Source organism: Pristis pectinata, chromosome 27 (genome assembly GCF_009764475.1).
Source record: "Pristis pectinata isolate sPriPec2 chromosome 27, sPriPec2.1.pri, whole genome shotgun sequence".
NCBI classification, from domain to species: Eukaryota; Metazoa; Chordata; class Chondrichthyes; order Rhinopristiformes; family Pristidae; genus Pristis; species Pristis pectinata.
Window position 1 is genome coordinate 3,240,199 of NC_067431.1, and position 19,202 is coordinate 3,259,400.

The 19,202-nt window shown below is 41.6% G+C and overlaps 1 protein-coding gene across 6 annotated transcripts in view; it reads left to right on the plus strand.

The window, feature by feature from the left end:
* Positions 1-16,844, plus strand: part of fli1 (Fli-1 proto-oncogene, ETS transcription factor) — a 73,933-nt gene extending 57,089 nt beyond the window's left edge. For all 6 annotated transcript variants that reach the window (XM_052039796.1, XM_052039795.1, XM_052039800.1 and 3 more), the window contains one exon: positions 14,883-16,844. In XM_052039796.1, the coding sequence (XP_051895756.1) occupies positions 14,883-15,412 (530 nt within the window). In that variant the 3' untranslated portion in view covers positions 15,413-16,844. The remainder of the gene's footprint in view (positions 1-14,882) is intronic.
* Positions 16,845-19,202: the final 2,358 nt, after the last annotated feature.

A 19,202-nucleotide genomic window follows, 5' to 3' on the forward strand; every position in this document is an offset into this window, starting at 1 on the left:
AGATGGTTTTGGACAGGTAAAGATTCTACTCCATCTAACCTGTCCATGCAGTTGGAATGCATTGAGAATCACAATACGTGCACTCCCTCATTGAAATGGATGCACGAGATCTTCTGGGAGAAGCATAAAACCTGAAAAGCAACATGTCAATTGAAGGATTAAAATGTGGAAAATTCCACTCTGACCCTCTGAAGTCATACAGTTCTTCCGCTTAGAATAAGATAGTCTACTTCCCACTCAGAAACAGGTTCATTTTTTGCATGATAGCTTATTCATAACCTAATCTCACTCTGGGCTATGTAGAAACTTAGACAGTGACCCATGCTGCACACTTACCCACTGGATTGTAAAACATTCTCAACATAATTACCGCCCATTCAAACAAGCATTTCATTGATCTCTGTCATAATGTCCCTAACTCTCTGCTGATCTGAAGAGTTGAATCCCAACTCTTTGAGTCTGTGATTTAAGATGGTTGAAACTTGTAAGCCCTCCTCAGCACCCTTTCCAAAACCTCAATGTAAAGTGATCAAAACTGAAGGGAATTTTCAAAGTATGGCAGAACCAAGGTGTTTATCATGGACAAAATGTTTTGCTTAGTCTGATATCGGATTGTCATATAGATGGAGACCATTATTCTGTTTACTCTGGCTATTGCTTCACAGTATTGCTTGTGCATCCCAAGGAATCAGCACAGCAAAACAGATCGACCTCTTTCTTTCTCCATCTGCTTTGGTACTTTTCATTGAAGGGCATGTTAAGCACTGAACCTGTTCATGTCCATGATGTTACCCTTGTTAAAGTTAAACATTTTTGCCAGTCTCAGTCCCAAAGTATAAAGATCTGATGAAAGCAGTCAAGCATTGCTCACAATCTTAATATTCACGATTATTACCAGTGCAAAATTGTAGATCATGCTGCCTGCACATATATTCAGCTAACTATTGAAAGTATTAATAAACTATGGGTCCAATAATGCAGGAAACCACTGACCTCCAAATAATTGCAGTTTTATTATATATTTTCTACCAATAAGGTTTCAGACAGTGTTTTGTTCTGGATAGCAGATTCTCAAAAATCTCAGTCTTCAACCTTAGTTTTTTCTCTTTGGCAATACCATGGCAAAAGAATTTTGAAAGTCCATGGAGGTGATATATTCCCTCATCCAGTCTCTTGGTGACTTGTTTAAAAACCATCGTCAAATATTTAAGGCAGGACCTCCTTTTTTGAAGTCATATTGGGTGTCCATATATGTCCTTATCAGCCTTATTGGTGATATCTTGCATCCCAAATGATTCCCATAAGCACCTTCCCTATTACTGACATTAAACTAATGGGCCAATAGTTACCCGGATCCATCTTATCTCCTTTTTTAAAGATTGTGACGACATTAGCCACCTTCCTGTCTAAGAGAACCGTCCTAGACTCCAGTGAGCTATTAAAGATACGGGCAAAGGGCTCGCACAGCACCTGTCTCATCTCCATGAGGACCCTCAGGTGGATATCATCCGGACCGGCTGCCCTATCTATATTAAGGTTCCTAATTTTACTACAGTGTGGTACAGTATTTTACTGTGGGTCAGTGTAATACAGTATAGCACAGTACTTTGGTACTGTGTGTTTTATGCAGCATAGTACTGTATTTTAGCCCAGAGAAGTTTATTACAGTGTGGTGCTACATTTTGGTGTGGTTTAGCTTATCACAGCATGGTAGAGCATTTTTGTGTTTTTGTGATTATAGTGGTTTAGAGTATTTTAGATTGTTAAAGTTTATTATGTTATGGAAAATAATTTTACTATAATGTTTATAACAGTGTGGAGGAACATTGCAGTCCTGGTCAGTTTATTGCACAATGGTTCTTTTTAGTATGCAATTAATCACAGGGTGGTACATATTTCTAGTGGTGCAGTTATCGGTATGCTTCGGCATTTTAATGTGTGGCAGTTTAACAAAGTGTTGGACATTATTTTGTTGGGGTCTAGTTTGTTATTGGGTGGCACAGAATTTTATTTCACTGAGTGGTACATTATTTTACTGTGCATTTCATTACAGTGTTGGCAGTGATTTACTGTGGTCAAGTTTATTACTGAGCAGTACAGAGTTTTATTTCACAGGATGAAGTGGTATTTTAATGTTCAGTTCATTCCAGGGTGGTGCAGTGTGTTATTGCGGTTCCATTGATCATACGTGGCACAACGTTTTACTGTGTTTTCAGTTTGGTAAATATTTGTTTTGTTCAGCTTTTCCAGTGTTGGACAATATCTTAGTGTGAACCAGATGACGAGCATGTCCTCATCAACAAGGTTCTGACACTGCAGAAAGTATTTTGGATTTCTGGAATTCTAATAGCAGATAAAAAAAATGTCCAACAGCAAATCTAATGCTGTCTCCACACACTTTATTACAGTGTAGCATAACATCACAGTGCAGTACAGTTCATCACCGTGTAGTCAGATATTCATTGTGTCGTTTCCCACAAGTCTTGCTGTATTTTGGTATGATTCAGTTTAGTGTCATGTAGTGAAGCATAACGATGTAGTATAGGGCCGTTTGTTACTCTCTGATGTGGTGTTTTGTTAAGTTTCAGTTTATCACATTGTGGCACAGCTTTATAGTGTAGTTTAATCGTTCAGTGTTGAATAGGACTGTATGAGAATATGATGCAGTCCCTAATTTTGCTGACGTTGATCACTATCACAGAATTTTAATGCTGCACAGTATGATTTAATATTTTAGTGAGTAATTGGTATCACTATGTGGGGCTGATACTAGTGTGGTGTTTTTTTATCTCATGGTAATGCAATATTTTGGTTTGTAGATTATCACTGTTTGGTGCAGTATTTTAGCATATAATTAAACTCAGACTACTACAATATTTTAGTGAAATGCGGGATGTCAGTGTGGTACTTGAATGTTTTCCAGCAGATACTTTATTACAGTGTAGTGTGGTTTATTAATTTGCTGCAATATTGTTGAATGATGTACTGCTGCAGTTACAGTACTTTATATGTTTGCGCACTCGAAGAGCCATGACCTGCAGGGTTCTGGACCCAGTGCTGGAAGGTGGGGAGTTCCTTCTCAATCAGGAGAGACAGAATTGGCCAAATGCCCTCCTTCCGTGTCATAGATTTTCTATGACTCTTTGGTGTAATTTATTTCTGTGTGCTACAGTGTGTTAGAACGGTGTCATTTATCACCCATGTGGTAGACTATTTTATTGCAATCCTCTTGATGACTGTATGACATAGAAGTTTATTGTAGTTCAATTTTATGACACTATTTTGTGATTGAGTATTTTGTGGTGCAAGTTTTAGAGTGTGGTATAAATTTTCGGTACTTTTTGTTGATCACAGTTTGGACATAGTATTTTAATGCGGTGCAGCTTATCACATTATTTTTTTATCTGATTCAGTTTAAAATGGTACAGAAAGTACTGCAGATGCTGGAATCTGGAGCAAAACGATCTGCTGGAAGAACTCAGTGGATCAACCAGCATCTGTGGGCAGGGGGGAGGGGAGGGAAGGAATTGTTGACATTCTGGGTGGAGACCTGCATTAGAATTGCAATGTGGTACAAACCATTACACTATAGCATGCTGTCACTGTATGGTATCATATGCTGGTATGAAGTGTATCATAATGCCATACAATATTTTAATGTACAGTTTATAATGAGTAGTGTGTACTATTAGCTGGTTATTACAATGTTGAAGAATCTGTGTGTGCCATGATTAGCAGCAAGTTGTTGGACCTCCTCAGGTATTTTCTCACCCCCCAATCACTTGTTCTTTAGGTCTTCTGTGGACCTTGGCCTCAGGTGCTGTTTCTTTTCTCTTGAGGCATGGTAGATTTTGCAATCCAAAAATGCCTGGTGTTGGAGGTTAATTAGCTCCTGGATCTCCTCGTTAGTCTCATCAAACCAACCCTGGTGTCTCCTGATAGAGAAGCCAGGTGTCCATTTTGAGATGCTAATTATTGGAAGAACAGGCACTGTGAACACACTGGCTCTTGTTGGGTGAGAGCCATCAGGTTGTTTGTGTCGTGCTGAGAAGATCCACTTTTGCAAAATCCTTGAGACCATCCACACTGATTTTTCTGTGGCAGCATTTCTGTTGAGGCCAGGCAGGTGAAGGTATCAGAGAAGATTAGGCAGTGGTCTATTCAACCGTCATTGGTTCTATCATGGTATAGGTAATGTGAATATCCTTGGGGTCTCCTTACTGAACAGTGAGATAATCTAACAGGTACCAGTGTTTGGACATGGGGTGTTGCCATGAAGTTTTGAGTTTATCTGTCTGATAACACAGATGACAAAACCATGTCCCAAGCATCTTGTCAGGAGGAGGACTGTGTTGCTTTCCCTATTCCCTCAAGACTATCTATGACCCTTAGGGCTCATATTCAAGGGTCTACCCCAATGAGGACCAGGAACAGAGGAGAGCTTATTTTTCATATTACTCATGACATAAAAAGGCGATTTTGCCCATCAAGCCATGCGAGCTTTCAGAACAATCCTATCAATCCCATTCCCCCACTTATTTTCCTTTCACTTCTCTCTCACATTCCAATTAGCTCTTTCTTATTTCTCCTTCCATCCGCCTAGACTAGGGACAATTTACAGTAGAGACACAAGAGACAGCGGATGCTGGAACTGTTGCTCTACAATTTACAGTAGCCAACAGTGCATCTTTGGGATGATAAATGAAACTTGAGCACCTTGGGGAAACCCATGCGGTCACAGGGAGAATGTGCAAACTCCATGTAGACATTGCTGGAGTTGAGTATTGAACCCAGTCGCTGGTGCTCCAGGGCACTTGCTGCATCACTGTGCTGCACATCAAGGACAGAGAGGTAGTCAGTGCCTTGTAGTAGGAGTACTTCAACCAAGACTCTATCCTTGTCGTGAATGCCATTGACAGCATTCCACAGCACAGTTGTTCAGCCTGGTCATCACCCAGCCTGACAAGGAGTTGAAAATGCAGTCTGTAAACTGAAGAAGGAGCCCTTGAAGGGGGGGGTGATATCCATGCTGAAATTCTAAAAGTCGGCAGAGAGGAACTTCAAACACAAACAGACAATATTGTTCTCCCTTGTCTTGGAACCTCAGGGACATCATGATCATGAACAAAAAAATGGGGCAAATCAGATTGTGGAAGCAGAGGGTCTTCCTTCTGTATGCCATTGGGAAAGTCATAATTAGGCTCCCCCTTAACAGCCTCCTTGCAGTTGCCAAAGAATTGCTCTTAAAATCATAAGGTGGTTTTCTGGAAGCACAGTGGACATGATCTTCATCATATGTCAACTCCAAGGGAAATGTAGGGGGCAGCGTCTGCTCTCTGTATGGCCTCCTTTGCTTTCTTTGACCTTAGAAAAACCTTTGAGACAGGTAGTACTGATTCTCAAATTTGGCTGCCCCCAAACTATTTTAATGTTCAGTTTTTACAATCTGATACAGTAGATATGTGTGTACAATATTATATTGTGGTCTATTTCATCATAATGTGGCTCAGTATTTTTGATGTGGTACAGTTGATTGTCAAGCATTACGTACTGAATTCACCACATTTTACCACCTTGTATTGTAGGTTAGGTGTTTCTGATTTCACCATGTAGTTCAGTTTCATTCGGTGCAGTAGCTCGCTTTAGCAACAGCATAGTATTTAAATATTCTGCAGTTTAACTGTGTGATAAATTATACTAGCCTGTCTCTGCACTTACTCACAACTAAATGCTTGTTACTGTCAAAGTCTGGAACTATTCCTCAATGCCTTTCATAATTTTATGATTTTGATAATCAGAGGGATTTGAAAACAGTTTAAATAGATTTAAACAATTTTAGAAATTCAGAAAATAAGGGGTAAAATATTTATAAATACCTTGAGAAATTAATTAAAACGAAGAAAAAATAGATAAAGCACTTAGCTGAACTTACTTTTTCAATCAAGCTCAATGACCCCATTGAAATGAATGGGGTTGTGCTTCAGCTGCTGGCCCCGACTGGTGTAGAACCCAGGAGCCAGCTTCGGACCTCCAGCTCTGTTCTGACTTCCACACTGTAATACTAAAACGTTGAAGTCAGAGATGATCTGATCAACATGATGTCCCTGGCAGTGCTCTATAGAATCACTGGGAAGAGGTAAATACCTTTCGACCCACTATTTAGAGCCTTTTGATGTAATTTACTTTATCAGAGGGAGTGCATTTGGTAGATTTGGTAGTTTGTTGTAGCTCATTTCAATAATCTGTTACGGTATTTTCTGTTAATTTATCAAAAGGTGCAATTTATAACAGTGGGGTATAGTATTTATTTTCTGTGCTACAGTATATTTGTACATAATTTATCACAAGGCACATAGAATGTTACTGCAGATTCTGGAAATCTGAAATAAAACAAAAAATGCTGGAAATAGTCGGTCAGGCAGCATCTGCAAAGAGAAAAGTAAATATTTCAGTTCAATAACCTGTCCTGTGATGGTTAGAACGTCACTTCAAAAAAGATGCCTGGATGAAACTGCAAGCATTTCCCTGTGTAGCTGCCAACTCATTCAGGGATGTTGTGCATCTCTGCATGGATGTGAAAGCCCTGAACTTGCTGTTAGCTGTTCGTTGGTGATTTCATTATTATTCTTGAAATTCAGTGCTCTCAAATGTAGCATTTTCCCGACATATATGCCAGGTAAGTTGCTTGAAGAATCTATTCTGTTAAACCTGGCAAATGGAATTCTCCTCCTAAATTTCAGTGGAAGACAATATCCATGAGGGATTAAGGTAAGTATTTGTACTCCTACATATTTTTAATTATTTCAGATATTTTAAATTGTTTTCAAATCCTTTTCTTAGTTTGTGCTTTGATTTTGAAGGTTTTAAGGAATTGCTTTTTTTAAAATTCAATTAATTGTTAAAAGGTTTGGAAATGATTTGAATGTTTCTGACATTAGAAACAGTCATTGTGTTTTGAAAGCTTTGACAGAAAGCTAAGCCAGGGAGTCCTGGCTTAGCCAATTGTCAAAGCTTTTCAGCAGCACTTCTGTGGATGCAGCTTCTTCTATTCCCGTTCATGAGATGCATTTACAAGAGGAAGGCTACACTGCAGCAGAATATTGGTTAACGCTTTCCAGCAGGTGGGCCTCGAGAGATCCTCACAGGATGTTATTGATCTGCAGTCTGAAACAAGTGCACCTGGCTTTCCGGAATATTTCCAGCATTTTATATTTTTAATTCAGTATTTTCCTGTGTCGCAGTTCACAAAATGTGCTTCTATATTTTGGTGTGGAAAACTTCAATACGATACTTTATCATGGCACAATTCAAAGCATGGCAAAATAGCATGGCAGTGTGGTACAACACAGCACACAACATTATCACTGGGTGGTACAACATTTTAGTCCTCAGTCTATCATAAGGTGGTGCAGTATTTCAGAAAGGTGCAGATTATTACAGTGCAGCATTGTATCTTGTTGAGTTCATTTAACATATGGGCTGCAGTAAGATACCTTCATGGGTCACACGTACATCGAAACACACAGTGAAAGGCATCTTTTGCATAGAGTGTTCTGGGGGCAGCCCGCAAGTGTCGCCACGCTTCCGGCGCCAACATAGCGTGCCCACAACTTCCTAACCCGTACGTCTTTGGAATGTGGGAGGAAACCAGAGCACCCAGAGGAAACCCACGCAGACACGGGGAGAACGTGCAAACTCCTTACGGACAGCGGTGGGAATTGAACCTGGGTCGCTGGCGCTGTGATAGTGTTACGCTAACCGCTACACTACCGTGCCCTGAAAGTGGTGGCACAGGTAGACATGATGGTGAAGAAGGCTGTTGGCATACCTCCATTCAGCGCTCAGGGCACTGAGTACAAAAGTTGGGACAGCACGTTACAGTTGTACAAGATGTTCATGAGACCACAGTTGGAGTATTGTGTGCAGTTGGAATTGAAATTGGAATTGATTTATTATTGTCACTTGTTGGAAAAACTTGTCTTGCATATCATTCAAACAGATCAATTCATTATACAATGCACTGAGATAGTACAAGGTAAAACAATACAGAATGCAGAGTGAAGTGTCACAGCTACAGAGAAAGGGCAGTGCAGATAGTCAATAAGGTGCAAGGTCATAATGAGGTAGATTGTGAGGTCAAGAGTCCATCTTATCTTACTAGGGAACCGTTCAGTAGTCTTATAACAGAGGGATAGAAGCTGTCCTTGAGCCTAGTGGTATGTCCTTTCAGGCTTTTGTATCTTCTGCTCAATGGGAGAGGGGAGAGGAGAGAATGTCCGTGATGTTCTGGGCTGTGTCCACAACTCTCTGCAGTTTCTTGCAGTCCTGGGCAGAGCAGTTGCCGTACCAAGCCATGATGCATCCAGACAGGATGCTTTCTATGGTGCATCTTTAAATGTTCGTGAGTGTCTAAGGGGACATACCGAATTTCTTGAACCTTTTGAGGAAGGAGAGGCACTGGTGAGCTTTCTTGGCCGTGGCATCTGCATGGTTGGTCCAGGACAGGCTATTGGTGATGTTCACTCCTGGGAACTTGAAGCTCTCATCCCTCTCGACCTCAGCACCATTGATATAGACAGGAGCGTGTGCACTGCCCACTTTCCTGAAGTCAATGACCAGCTCTTTTGCTTTGCCGACATTGAGGGAAAGGTTGTTGTCATGACACAATGTCACTGAGCTCTCTATCTCCTTCCTTTACTCTGACTCACGGTTATTTGAGATATGGCCCACTACGGTGGTATCATCTGCAAACTTGTAGGTGGAGTTAGAGCAGAATCTGGCCACGCACTCATGAGTGTATAGGGAGTAGAGTAGTGGGCTGAGGACACAGCCTTGTGGGGCACCAGTGTTGAGAATAATCGTGCCGGAGGTATTTCTGCCTATCCTCACTGATTGCTGTCTGTTGGTCAGAAAGTCAAGGATCCATTTGCAAAGGGAGGTGTTGAGTCCCAGGTCTTGGAGTTTAGTGATGTGTTTGCTTGGAATTTTAGCATTGAAGGCAGAGCTGTAGTCAATAACCAATAGGCAAATGTAGGTGTCTTTACTGTCCAGATGCTTCAGAGATGAGTGTAGGGCCAGGGAGAAAGCGTCCACCATCCGTTTCGACAGTAGGAAAATTGCAGTGGTCCAGGTTTTCTGGGAGGCTGGAATTAGTGCGTGCCATGACCAGCTTCTCAAAGCATTTCATGATGGTGGATGTCAGAGACACTGGGTGGTAGTCATTTAAGGCATGGTACCTTGTTTTTCTTAGGTACCGGGATAATGGTCTTCTTAAAGTAGGTGGGAACCTCGGATTGAAGCAGGGAGAGGTTTAAAGTTCTGGTTGCCTAGTGATAGGAAGGATGTCATTTAGCTATAAACCGTGCGGAAAAGATACACAAGGATGTTGCTGAGACTGGAGGACTTGAGTTATGAAGAGAGACTGGATAGGCTGGGTCATTTCTCCCTGGAGTGTAGGATGCTGAGGGATGACCTTATAGAGGGATATAGAATCATAAGGGGCATAGTTAAGGTGGATGGTCACTATCTTTTTCCCAGGGTAAGGGAGCTTAAAACTAGAGGGCATAGATTTAAGGTGAGAGGGGAAAACTTTAAAGGGATGTGAGAGGGCCACTTTTTCAGACAGAGGTAGATGAGTATGTGGAAAAAGCTTCCAGAGGAAGTGTTGGGGTTGGGGGTAGGGGTGCAATTACTGTGTTTAAAAGGCATTTAGACAGGTACGTGGATCGGAAAGGTTAGAGAGATATGAGCCAAATGCTGGCAAATGGGACTAGATCAGGTCGACAATTTGGTCAGCGTGGATTAGTTGGGCTGAAGGGCCTGTATCCCTGTTGTATAACTCTGTGATTGCAATCATGCACTTAGTGACCACTTTTTTTGCTGTTCCGTTTATCTTGGCGTGGCAAAGTATTCTCCGTGGAGTAGTTATCTCAGTTTTGTACAACATTTAGTGTGGTGCAGATAATCACAGTGTAACTTTATATTTAACTTTGCTGCAATTTATCACAGTAGGACAATACTCCTTTTATCAGACTGTGAAAGGGTTTTTGGATATGTCTGTTTCCTTTTCTATTCGATGTCCCAAATTGTTGAGGTTACTGTTAAATTGCTGATGATATGCACAGTCTGTTAATGAAACTAAGATTTTACAACCCAGTTAAGACAGAGATCAGAAACACACACACTGGTAACATCCAATAGCTATGTCATGTTTGAAGCACACACACTATAATTTTGTCTGAGGCATTTTGGTATTGTTAGTGGTACTGGTTTATTATTGTCACTTGTACCGAGGTACAGTGAAAAACTTGTCTGCATACCGATTGTACAGGTTAATTCATTACACAGTGCAGTTACATTGAGTTAGTACAGAGTGCATTGAGGTAGTACAGGTAAAAACAATAACAGTACAGAGTAAAGTGCAGTGCAGGTAGACAATAAGGTGCAAGGTCACACCAGGTAGATTGTGAGCTCAGAGTCCATCTCATTATATAGGGAACCGTTCAATAGTTTTATCACAGTGGGACAGAAGCTGTCCTTAAGCCTGGTGGTATGTACCTGATGGGAGAGGAGAGAAGAGAGAATGAGCTGGGTGGGTGGGTCTTTGATAATGCTGGCTGCTTCACCAAGGCAGCGAGAGGTAAAGACAGAGTCCAAGGATGGGAGGCTGGCGTCTGTGACGCGCTGGGCTGTGTTCACAACTCTCTGCAGTTTCTTGCAAGTCCTGGGCAGAGCAGTTGCTGTATCAACCCGTGATTCATCCAGATAGGATGCTTTCTATAGTGCATTGATAAAAGTTGGTGAGAGTCAAAGGGGACATACCGAATTTCTTTATCCTCCTGAGCAAGTAGAGGCGCTGGTGAGCTTTCTTGGCCGTGGCGTCTACGTGATTTGACCAGGACATGTTATGAATGGTGTGGAGGGAGGACGGTCCCAGAACATCCCCATCCTCAATGATGGTGGGATCAGCATGTGAGACTTAAAGACAAAACTGGAGTGTCAGGGGGGTGATCCATCTCAGCTTCCCCCTCAGTTGCCCACCATCATAGAGCCAGTCTTCAGACAATTCATGAGATAGCAAGGAATGGCTGAGAGCACTGGACACAGCAGAGGCTGTAGGCCCAGAGTGCAGCTGCATTACTGAAGCCTGAGCTCCAGAACCAGCTGAGCCTCGAGCCGAGCTGTTCAGTACAGTAACAACACTGGTATCAACCCAACAATGTATAAAATAGATCAAGTATATCCCATTCAACAAGTCCAATCTGTTTAATTACCGCCCAGTTGGTCTCCTCTCGATCCTCAGCAAAGTGATGGAAGCTGTCATCAACAGTGCCTTTGAATGGCACTTACTCATCATTAACCTGCTTTGGTCTTGTCAGGGCTACTCTGTTCCAAACGTCATCACAGGCTTGGTCCAAACATTGACCAAAGAGTTGAATTCCAGAGGAGAAGTGAGGGAAGTTAATAAGAAGTTAAAAAGTTCAAGTTTATTGTCATGGGCATACATACCCAGGGTATAAATTAGCTTTTTGCAGCAGCAGCACAGGACATTACAAACATAAACTTAAATTAACATAAATTATACATAACCTTACATGACAGAATAAACAAAAATAAGCAGAACAACATCAGTGCAAGTTGAGGAAAATATAGTCTGAGGTAGAATTAGGGTTTTTCAGGTGGATTCAAGAACCTGACGGCAGCGGGGAAGAAGCTGTTGTTGAACCTTGAGGTGTGGGTCTTCAGGCTCCTGTACCTCCTGCCTCATGGCAGCATTGAGAAGAGGGCATGGCCTGGATGGTGGGGGTCCTTAGTGATGGATGTCGCCTGGTTGTTATTGGTATTAAGGCAGCATTTGACCAAGTGTGGCATCAAGCAGCCCTGGTAAGACTAAAGTGAATGGGCATATATCAACGTTTGGCATCATATCATGCACAAAGGAAGATGGTTGTGATCGTTGGAAGCCAATCATGCCAGCCTCAGGGCATCACTCAGTGGTTCCTCAGGGCAGTGTGCCGGCCCCAGTCATCTTCAACAGCTTCATCAATGACCTTCCTTCCATCGTAAAGTCAGAAGTAGGGATGTGCGTGCAAGATTGTGCAATGTTAATTTTCATTTGCAACTACTCAGCAAATGTAGCGGCCCATGTTTAACGCAACAAAACTTGGATAACGTTCAGGCATGGGTTGATAAATAGCAAGTAAAATCTGTTCTCTAGAAGTGCCAGGAGGTACTATCTCCTCCCAGAGAAAGTAGAGAGTGTAACTGACTACCTTTGACATTCAATAGCATTACCATTGCTGAAACTCCCAAATCATCAATATCCCAGGGGTCACCATTGACAAACTGAACTGGATCAGCCACATTGGTACTATGGCTCACCCCAAAGCCCTCCCACCATTTACACTGCAGGACATGAGTTCAAAGGAATGTTCTCCACTTGCCTGGTGACTGCATCTCCAAAAACACTCACGAAGCTCAAACGCCACCATGGATAAAGCAGCCTGCTTGACTGGCACCCGATCTATCCTAAATATTCATTCCCTCCATACATTTCGCACTGTCATTGCAATATGCACCTTCGACAAAATATACCACAGTTAAGGCCAAATCCTTGAGCTGTACTACCAAGAAACACAAGGCCTGTAGGAATATGGGAACACCATTATCTGTAGATCCCTTTTAACGTGGAAATACGTAACCATTCTTTCATCACTACTGGTTCTAAAACCCAGAATACTCTCTAGGACAGTAATACGGAGAGGGAGAAATGGAATTAATGTTTCAGGTTGATGACTATTGAACATAACTGGGGGAAAAAAACTGTTTTATAGCAGGTAAGAGGGAGGAGTGAGAGAACAGATGGAGTGTCTCCTGTAATAGGCTGGTTATCAAGAGAGACAGAATGATACCAGTGCTGGTGATGTCGGCTAAGTGAGGGTTGATCGCAGCTGATCAGTTTGGAAGAGATGCAAACAGAAGAACGGGAGTGGAGGAGAAACAGAAATTAAACAATGCTAGAACCATGGGACATAAAACACTGCAGATGGTGGAAGTTTGAAATAAAACAGAGAATGCCAGAAATACTCAGCAGATTAGACAGTATCTGTGGAGAGAGAGACAAACAGAGTTAATGTCACTAGTTTACCAGGAGGAGTCAGTGCTTATATAAGCTGGAAAGGCTAATGATCTGAAACTGTTGAATTAATTGCCAAGTCCTGTGTTCAGTCAGAAGATGAGATGCTGTTCCTCAAGCTTTGGTTATGATTGTTGGAAGCCAATCACCCCAGCATTACTACAGCAGTTCCTCAGGGCAGTGTGCTGGCCCCAATCATCTTCAACAGCTTCATCAATGACCTTCCTTCCATTGTAAAGTCAGAAGTAGGGATGTGCATGCAAGGTTGCACAATGTTAATTTCCATTTGCAACTACTCAGCAAATGTAGCGGCCCATGTTTAATGCAACAAGACTTGGATAACATTTGGATTTGTTAGAAATGTGTAAATTCAGAAAAAAAAGGCAGGTCAGAGTTGAGGGTAATGGAGAATTAAAGTGACAGGAAACTACAAACCAAATGTAGAGTGGCTGACTGCAGACCGTCTCCATTCAATTTATAAGTGTGACCCAGAGTTTCCAGTTGCCTGTCACATTCATTCTCTATTCCCATTCCCATTCTGACCTCTTCCACTGTTCCAACAGGTCCTGCAGAGATTTGTGCATATACACTCCAAGATCCCTCAGTCCCTTCACATTTCTTAATATCCTTCCATTTTTCAATATTTCCTTGCCTCACCCTCAACAAATGTAATATCTTGTGTATTTCTGGACAGAAATGCATTTGTTACATTTGTGCTCACCTGGTTAATCCAATGTATGTTCTGATGACCTGAAAATTCACTCTGCTTCTCTCTCCTCAGATGCTGCCTGACCTGCTGAATATTTCCAGCATTTTCCATTTTTATATTATTGGTATCATCTTGTAGCCCAAACCTTCCTGCCTTATCAACTACACTTCCTATTTTGTATTGTACACAAAATTATTCAGCACACCCCTTACTTTTAAGTGTTTATGAAAAAGCAAGAACCTGATTGCATACAGCCCTCCATTCATAGAAATCCTGACCATTACACATTGTTTTCTTTTGCTGACCAATATTTTAATAAGATATAAGATTTCTTTATTAGTCACATGTACATCGAAACACACAGTGAAATGCATCTTTTACGTAGAATGTTCTGGGGGCAGCCCGCAAGTGTCGCCACGCTTCCAGTGCCAACCTAGCATGCCCATAACTTCCTAACCTGTACATCTTTGGAATGTGGGAGGAAACCGGAGCACCCGGAGGAAACCCACGCAGACATGGGGAGAACGTACAAACTCCTTACAGACAACAGCCGGAATTGAACCCGGGTCGCTGGCGCTGTAATAGCGTTATGCTAACTGCTGCACTACCGTGCCTGCCCAACTTTTAATCCAACTTGTCACTTTCCCTTTGTTACACCATAATTCTTCCAGAACATGTGAGAATTCATTGAAAGCTCCATCGATATTTTTAACAAATGTTGATAACCAGGATGTCAGTGTAAAGTAAATCAGCTTTGCTGTGGCAAAACATTGTGGATATTGGATTGCTGGAAGCAGAAGATATTAAAACAGTTCTCTGCCCATTGTTCCTTGGACTTTCATAGTGGAGAAATAGCAAACTCAAAATCAGCTCTAAGCAGTGCTGTTACTAACAGTTGTCAGAAAGTTTTAATTTCCCTGTGCTTTATTGAATTAGAGAACTATTTATTCATTATAGAATCGGTTTGTAGGACAATGGCTTTTTGTGTATAATTGCAGTCATGTAATTAATGCTTTTTTTTTGTTTGCTTTTTTCCAGGAAGTGGGCAAATACAGCTTTGGCAGTTCCTTCTTGAGCTGCTGTCTGACAGTTCTAATGCCAGTTGCATCACCTGGGAAGGAACCAATGGTGAGTTTAAAATGACAGACCCAGATGAAGTGGCTCGACGATGGGGAGAGAGGAAAAGCAAACCCAACATGAACTACGACAAGCTGAGCAGAGCTCTGCGCTATTATTACGACAAAAACATCATGACCAAGGTTCATGGCAAACGCTATGCATACAAGTTTGACTTTCACGGCATTGCACAGGCTCTCCAACCACATCCAACGGAGTCCTCTATGTATAAGTATCCCTCCGATCTTACCTACATGCCCTCTTACCATGCGCATCAGCAGAAGATGAACTTTGTATCTCCTCACCCCACCTCTATGCCAGTCACATCCTCCAGCTTCTTTGGAGCAACCTCGCCATACTGGAGTTCTCCGACAGCGGGCATTTACCCCAATCCAAATGTACCCCGTCATCCTAACACGCATGTTCCCTCTCATTTGGGCAGCTATTACTAACAATGACCCTTGTTCTTTCTGCTTGCCAACCTATGTAGATCCATACCCAATTTTGGAACTCTAGGGACTCAGGAACTTTACCTGGCTGTGGAACATTAATGAATGCTAGGCCTGTTGCCAAACTGGATTTCTGTCTATACCTGCATCATTGGCTTGTGATGGGATTGTTACCATCACAAAAGTCTCCAATTGTTAATTTGTTGTCTAAAAGTGAACATTGATATGTTGTGAAACTTTTACACATTTGTGAGTAAAAAAAAACATTCTGGTCATAATAAGTCATCCTCCAAGATGCAAGAACAAGCTTTGGACACGTGCACCAATTAAGGGCTTCTTATCAACTGTTGACCTTGGCGAATCAAAGATGTTGTTTCTTCAATCAATTAGCAATGCTGGATTATTAACCAGTCCTACAATGTAACCACAGTCATAAATAACCATGGATCTGCCAACATATTCCAAGTTGGATGACCAGCAGCATATATTTGCCAGTTGCAGGGACTGTCGGATCTGGATATTCCACAGCTCTTCATTTCACTGATGAAGCTTTGTTCTAGTAAGGACCTCTATTGAATGGAGACACTTTATCAGTGGAATGAACTGTAAGTGATGCATTTGTGGGGACCTCAAACATGCAGGACAATGCTAATAAGTGAGGAATATTGCTTCAAAGAGCTGTGTTTTGTCCTTAGGAATACAGAAGCTAATTAGATTACACAGGATACACAAACGCTGTGCGTTTGTAAGAGTTCAATGTTGGATCAACCATGCATCCTCGTATAAAGCAAGTTACTGTATAAATTATGCAGATGATGACAATTCCTTTATGTTACAGTATTACACGAGTTGACCTCGGTCACAGATGCAGTTTTACTATCAAGTTCATTTTGATGAAATGTAGTCATTTTGTAGCCTGTAGATCTTTTTATCTGTACATATGGGCTCTGCCTTTTTACTGAGTAAAGGGACACATAGGGTAGAAATTGTTGAGAGAACTTTATTCTTATAAAGTGTTGCTAATGACAGAAGCACTGATATAGCTATTTTCTATAACTTGTGAATAGCTGGAAGCAATGTATTCCTTAGTTCTTAGTGCTTTTGAACTTTTTATGTAGCATTTTAAATAATCACTGACACTATTTTCCCATTAAAATGGGGCATCGCCTACTATATATGCAATTAGTTCTTCATGATAATTATGTACCTTTGCAAATAATCCTTTGCAGCATATCGTATTAAACCAAAACACTTATACAAGGGCAACTTCTGATGTAAAACCAACTGCCATGAACTATTGCCTTAGCCAGCTGGTTGTTATTACACACATGTATTTTTATGTGAAGAGAACTGTGTACTATTGATTTGGCAGCATGTATGACAGTTTCTTACACTATGCAAAATGTTCAATAAACAATGGCATTAGGGAGTGCCTTAACAAATCCCTGTCACATACAACATGTGTTACTGATGTAACTTCTGAGAAAATCCCTGTTAAATGTGAGGATTATCTCCATGAATGTGGATGAAATGGGACTTCAAGGAAGGGCATTTTCTTTCTGTTGCTTTTTTTCCCTTCTTCTACCTCTTTTTCATTCTTAGGCACTGTTTCCGTAACCTAGGCTGATGTTACCTTGGTGATAATAAATTAAATAGTCAATGTTAATGGAATCTCAGAGCAAGAACATATTTGAAAGCAGTGTACATAAGGTGTCCCCTTGCTAAAAATAACTGCGTAAGCTATGCAAATTATTTGCACTGAAGAAGAACAATCAGTGGATGTAAATTCTTTACTGTTTTTATAAATAGATTAATCACTGGTGAAATAGCATAGGTTGTAATTTTTGTGAACAGATCAGAAGGTACAATCATTTGCTATTTGTATTAAATTGGCACCTTATATTTAATGTAATGCTCCAGAATTTCAATTGCATAACTTATGCTCTATGTAAGCTCAACTGCAAAATGTTTAGGGATTTCCAGCACACATGGAGAATAATGCAGCAGGCTTTCATATAACAGAAGTGCATCCGTGATGGATAACTGAGATCAATCCATGTGACTCCCCTGTGAAGATGATTTCCATGTTTGTAATCATCATTCTATGAAAACCATGCACAGGAAGCTAGGTCAGGGACAAGCATTGGAGCTGTGCTGGGCAGAGGAATTATCAATTGTTCGCAGGTTTGTTGTGAGAAGAGTGCTTGTTGCATTGCAGCAACAACTCTTCATAGGGGTTTGAGTTCAAGCTTGCCTCCTGCTGTGGTACATAATGTGAGTATCAATTGTGATGCTGGGACGGACAGGAGAAATGTTAAAAGTCAGCAAAGGATAAAATCAGTTGAGGAGAAACAGTAAGACTTTGGGTGCTGGTGGGGGAGCATTCCTGGAGATCTTCAAGGCACCTGGCTGAACCTCCAACTCTCCCATGGGCAACGTGCCCTCAAGCTGACATTTTCTAAGGCCACCATGGCAGAATTCAGTCTGGATAGAGTCAAACAGCTCTGTCCGGATTCTCTGCCTGCAGAGGCAGTAGTTCCAGCCACCTGAACTTCTTAGCCTCTGGATTGTTCCACATGATGGCAGTGGTAGATCTGTGCCACGTTTCCAGGTTGCAACTTACCATTGCACACTGAAGGTCAAAAATGCTGCTGAGAAAACGAGAGGACAATTGACCTCTATCAATTTGAATTGAGGCGAGCAGGGCAACATTTGCTGGGCTTGCTAGATTTCTGAATGTCCAGGGGATCAGAGACTGCATTCATGTGGTGTTCTCAACTCCTTATATCTGAACCCAGAGTTCTTTATGAGTTGCAAAGGCTATCATTTCTTGAAATTATAAATAGTGTGTGACTGCCAACAAAAAATGTCCTAAGTTTTCAAAAAAAAAATACATGCTTTGAGATCTTGGCATCAAAGAAAAGGACAGCTTTTACTGCCCATCCTTAATTGCTCTTGAGAAGGATTTGCTGAGCCACCTTGTTGAACTGCTGCAAGTGAAGTTGCTTTCACCATGCTGTTGGCTTGGAAGTTCCAGGATGTAGACCCAGTGACGAAGGACTGGCAATATCTTTCCAATTCAGTATGGTATGTGGCTTAGAGGAGAACTTGTGTGTTCCATGCAACTGCCATTGTCCACTGTAGTTGAAGGAGCTAAGGCGGGTAACCGCAGTGCATTTTGTCGATGGTACAGTCTGCAGCCATTGTGCCCTGGTGGTGGAGGGAATGAATGTTCAAGGTGATGGATGGACACTAATCAAGTTGACTGCTTTGTCTTGGATGACGTCAAGCTTCTTGAAAATCAGTGGAGCTGAACTCATCCAAGAAATGAAGAGCACTCCATCATGCACCTGACATGCCTTATGGGAGATGGAAAGGCCTTGGGGCATCAGGGATGTGTCTGACAGAATGAGAGCATCATTGACCTCCCCTGCTCCCTGTTATAGAGGATTAATATGTATAAGGTTTGTGACCTGTAGTGCTTATATGATGGGTTCAGTTGATTTTCTGGTGACCTTGAATATACCAGTGATGGTGGAAGGCACCTTGCTGATAGTAATGGCATTGATTTTTGAAGGGAGATTGTTGGTCTCGCTTGTTGGAGAAGGTCATTGCCTGGCACTTCTGTGGCATGAAATTTACTGGCCAACTCTCAGCTTCTGCTGAATGTTGTCTAGGCTGTGCTGCATTCAGGCTTGGGCAGCTTCATTTGCTGAGAAGTTATGAACATTGTGCAATCATCAGTGAACATCCCCACTGCTGATCATATGACTAAAGGAAGGTCACTGTTGAA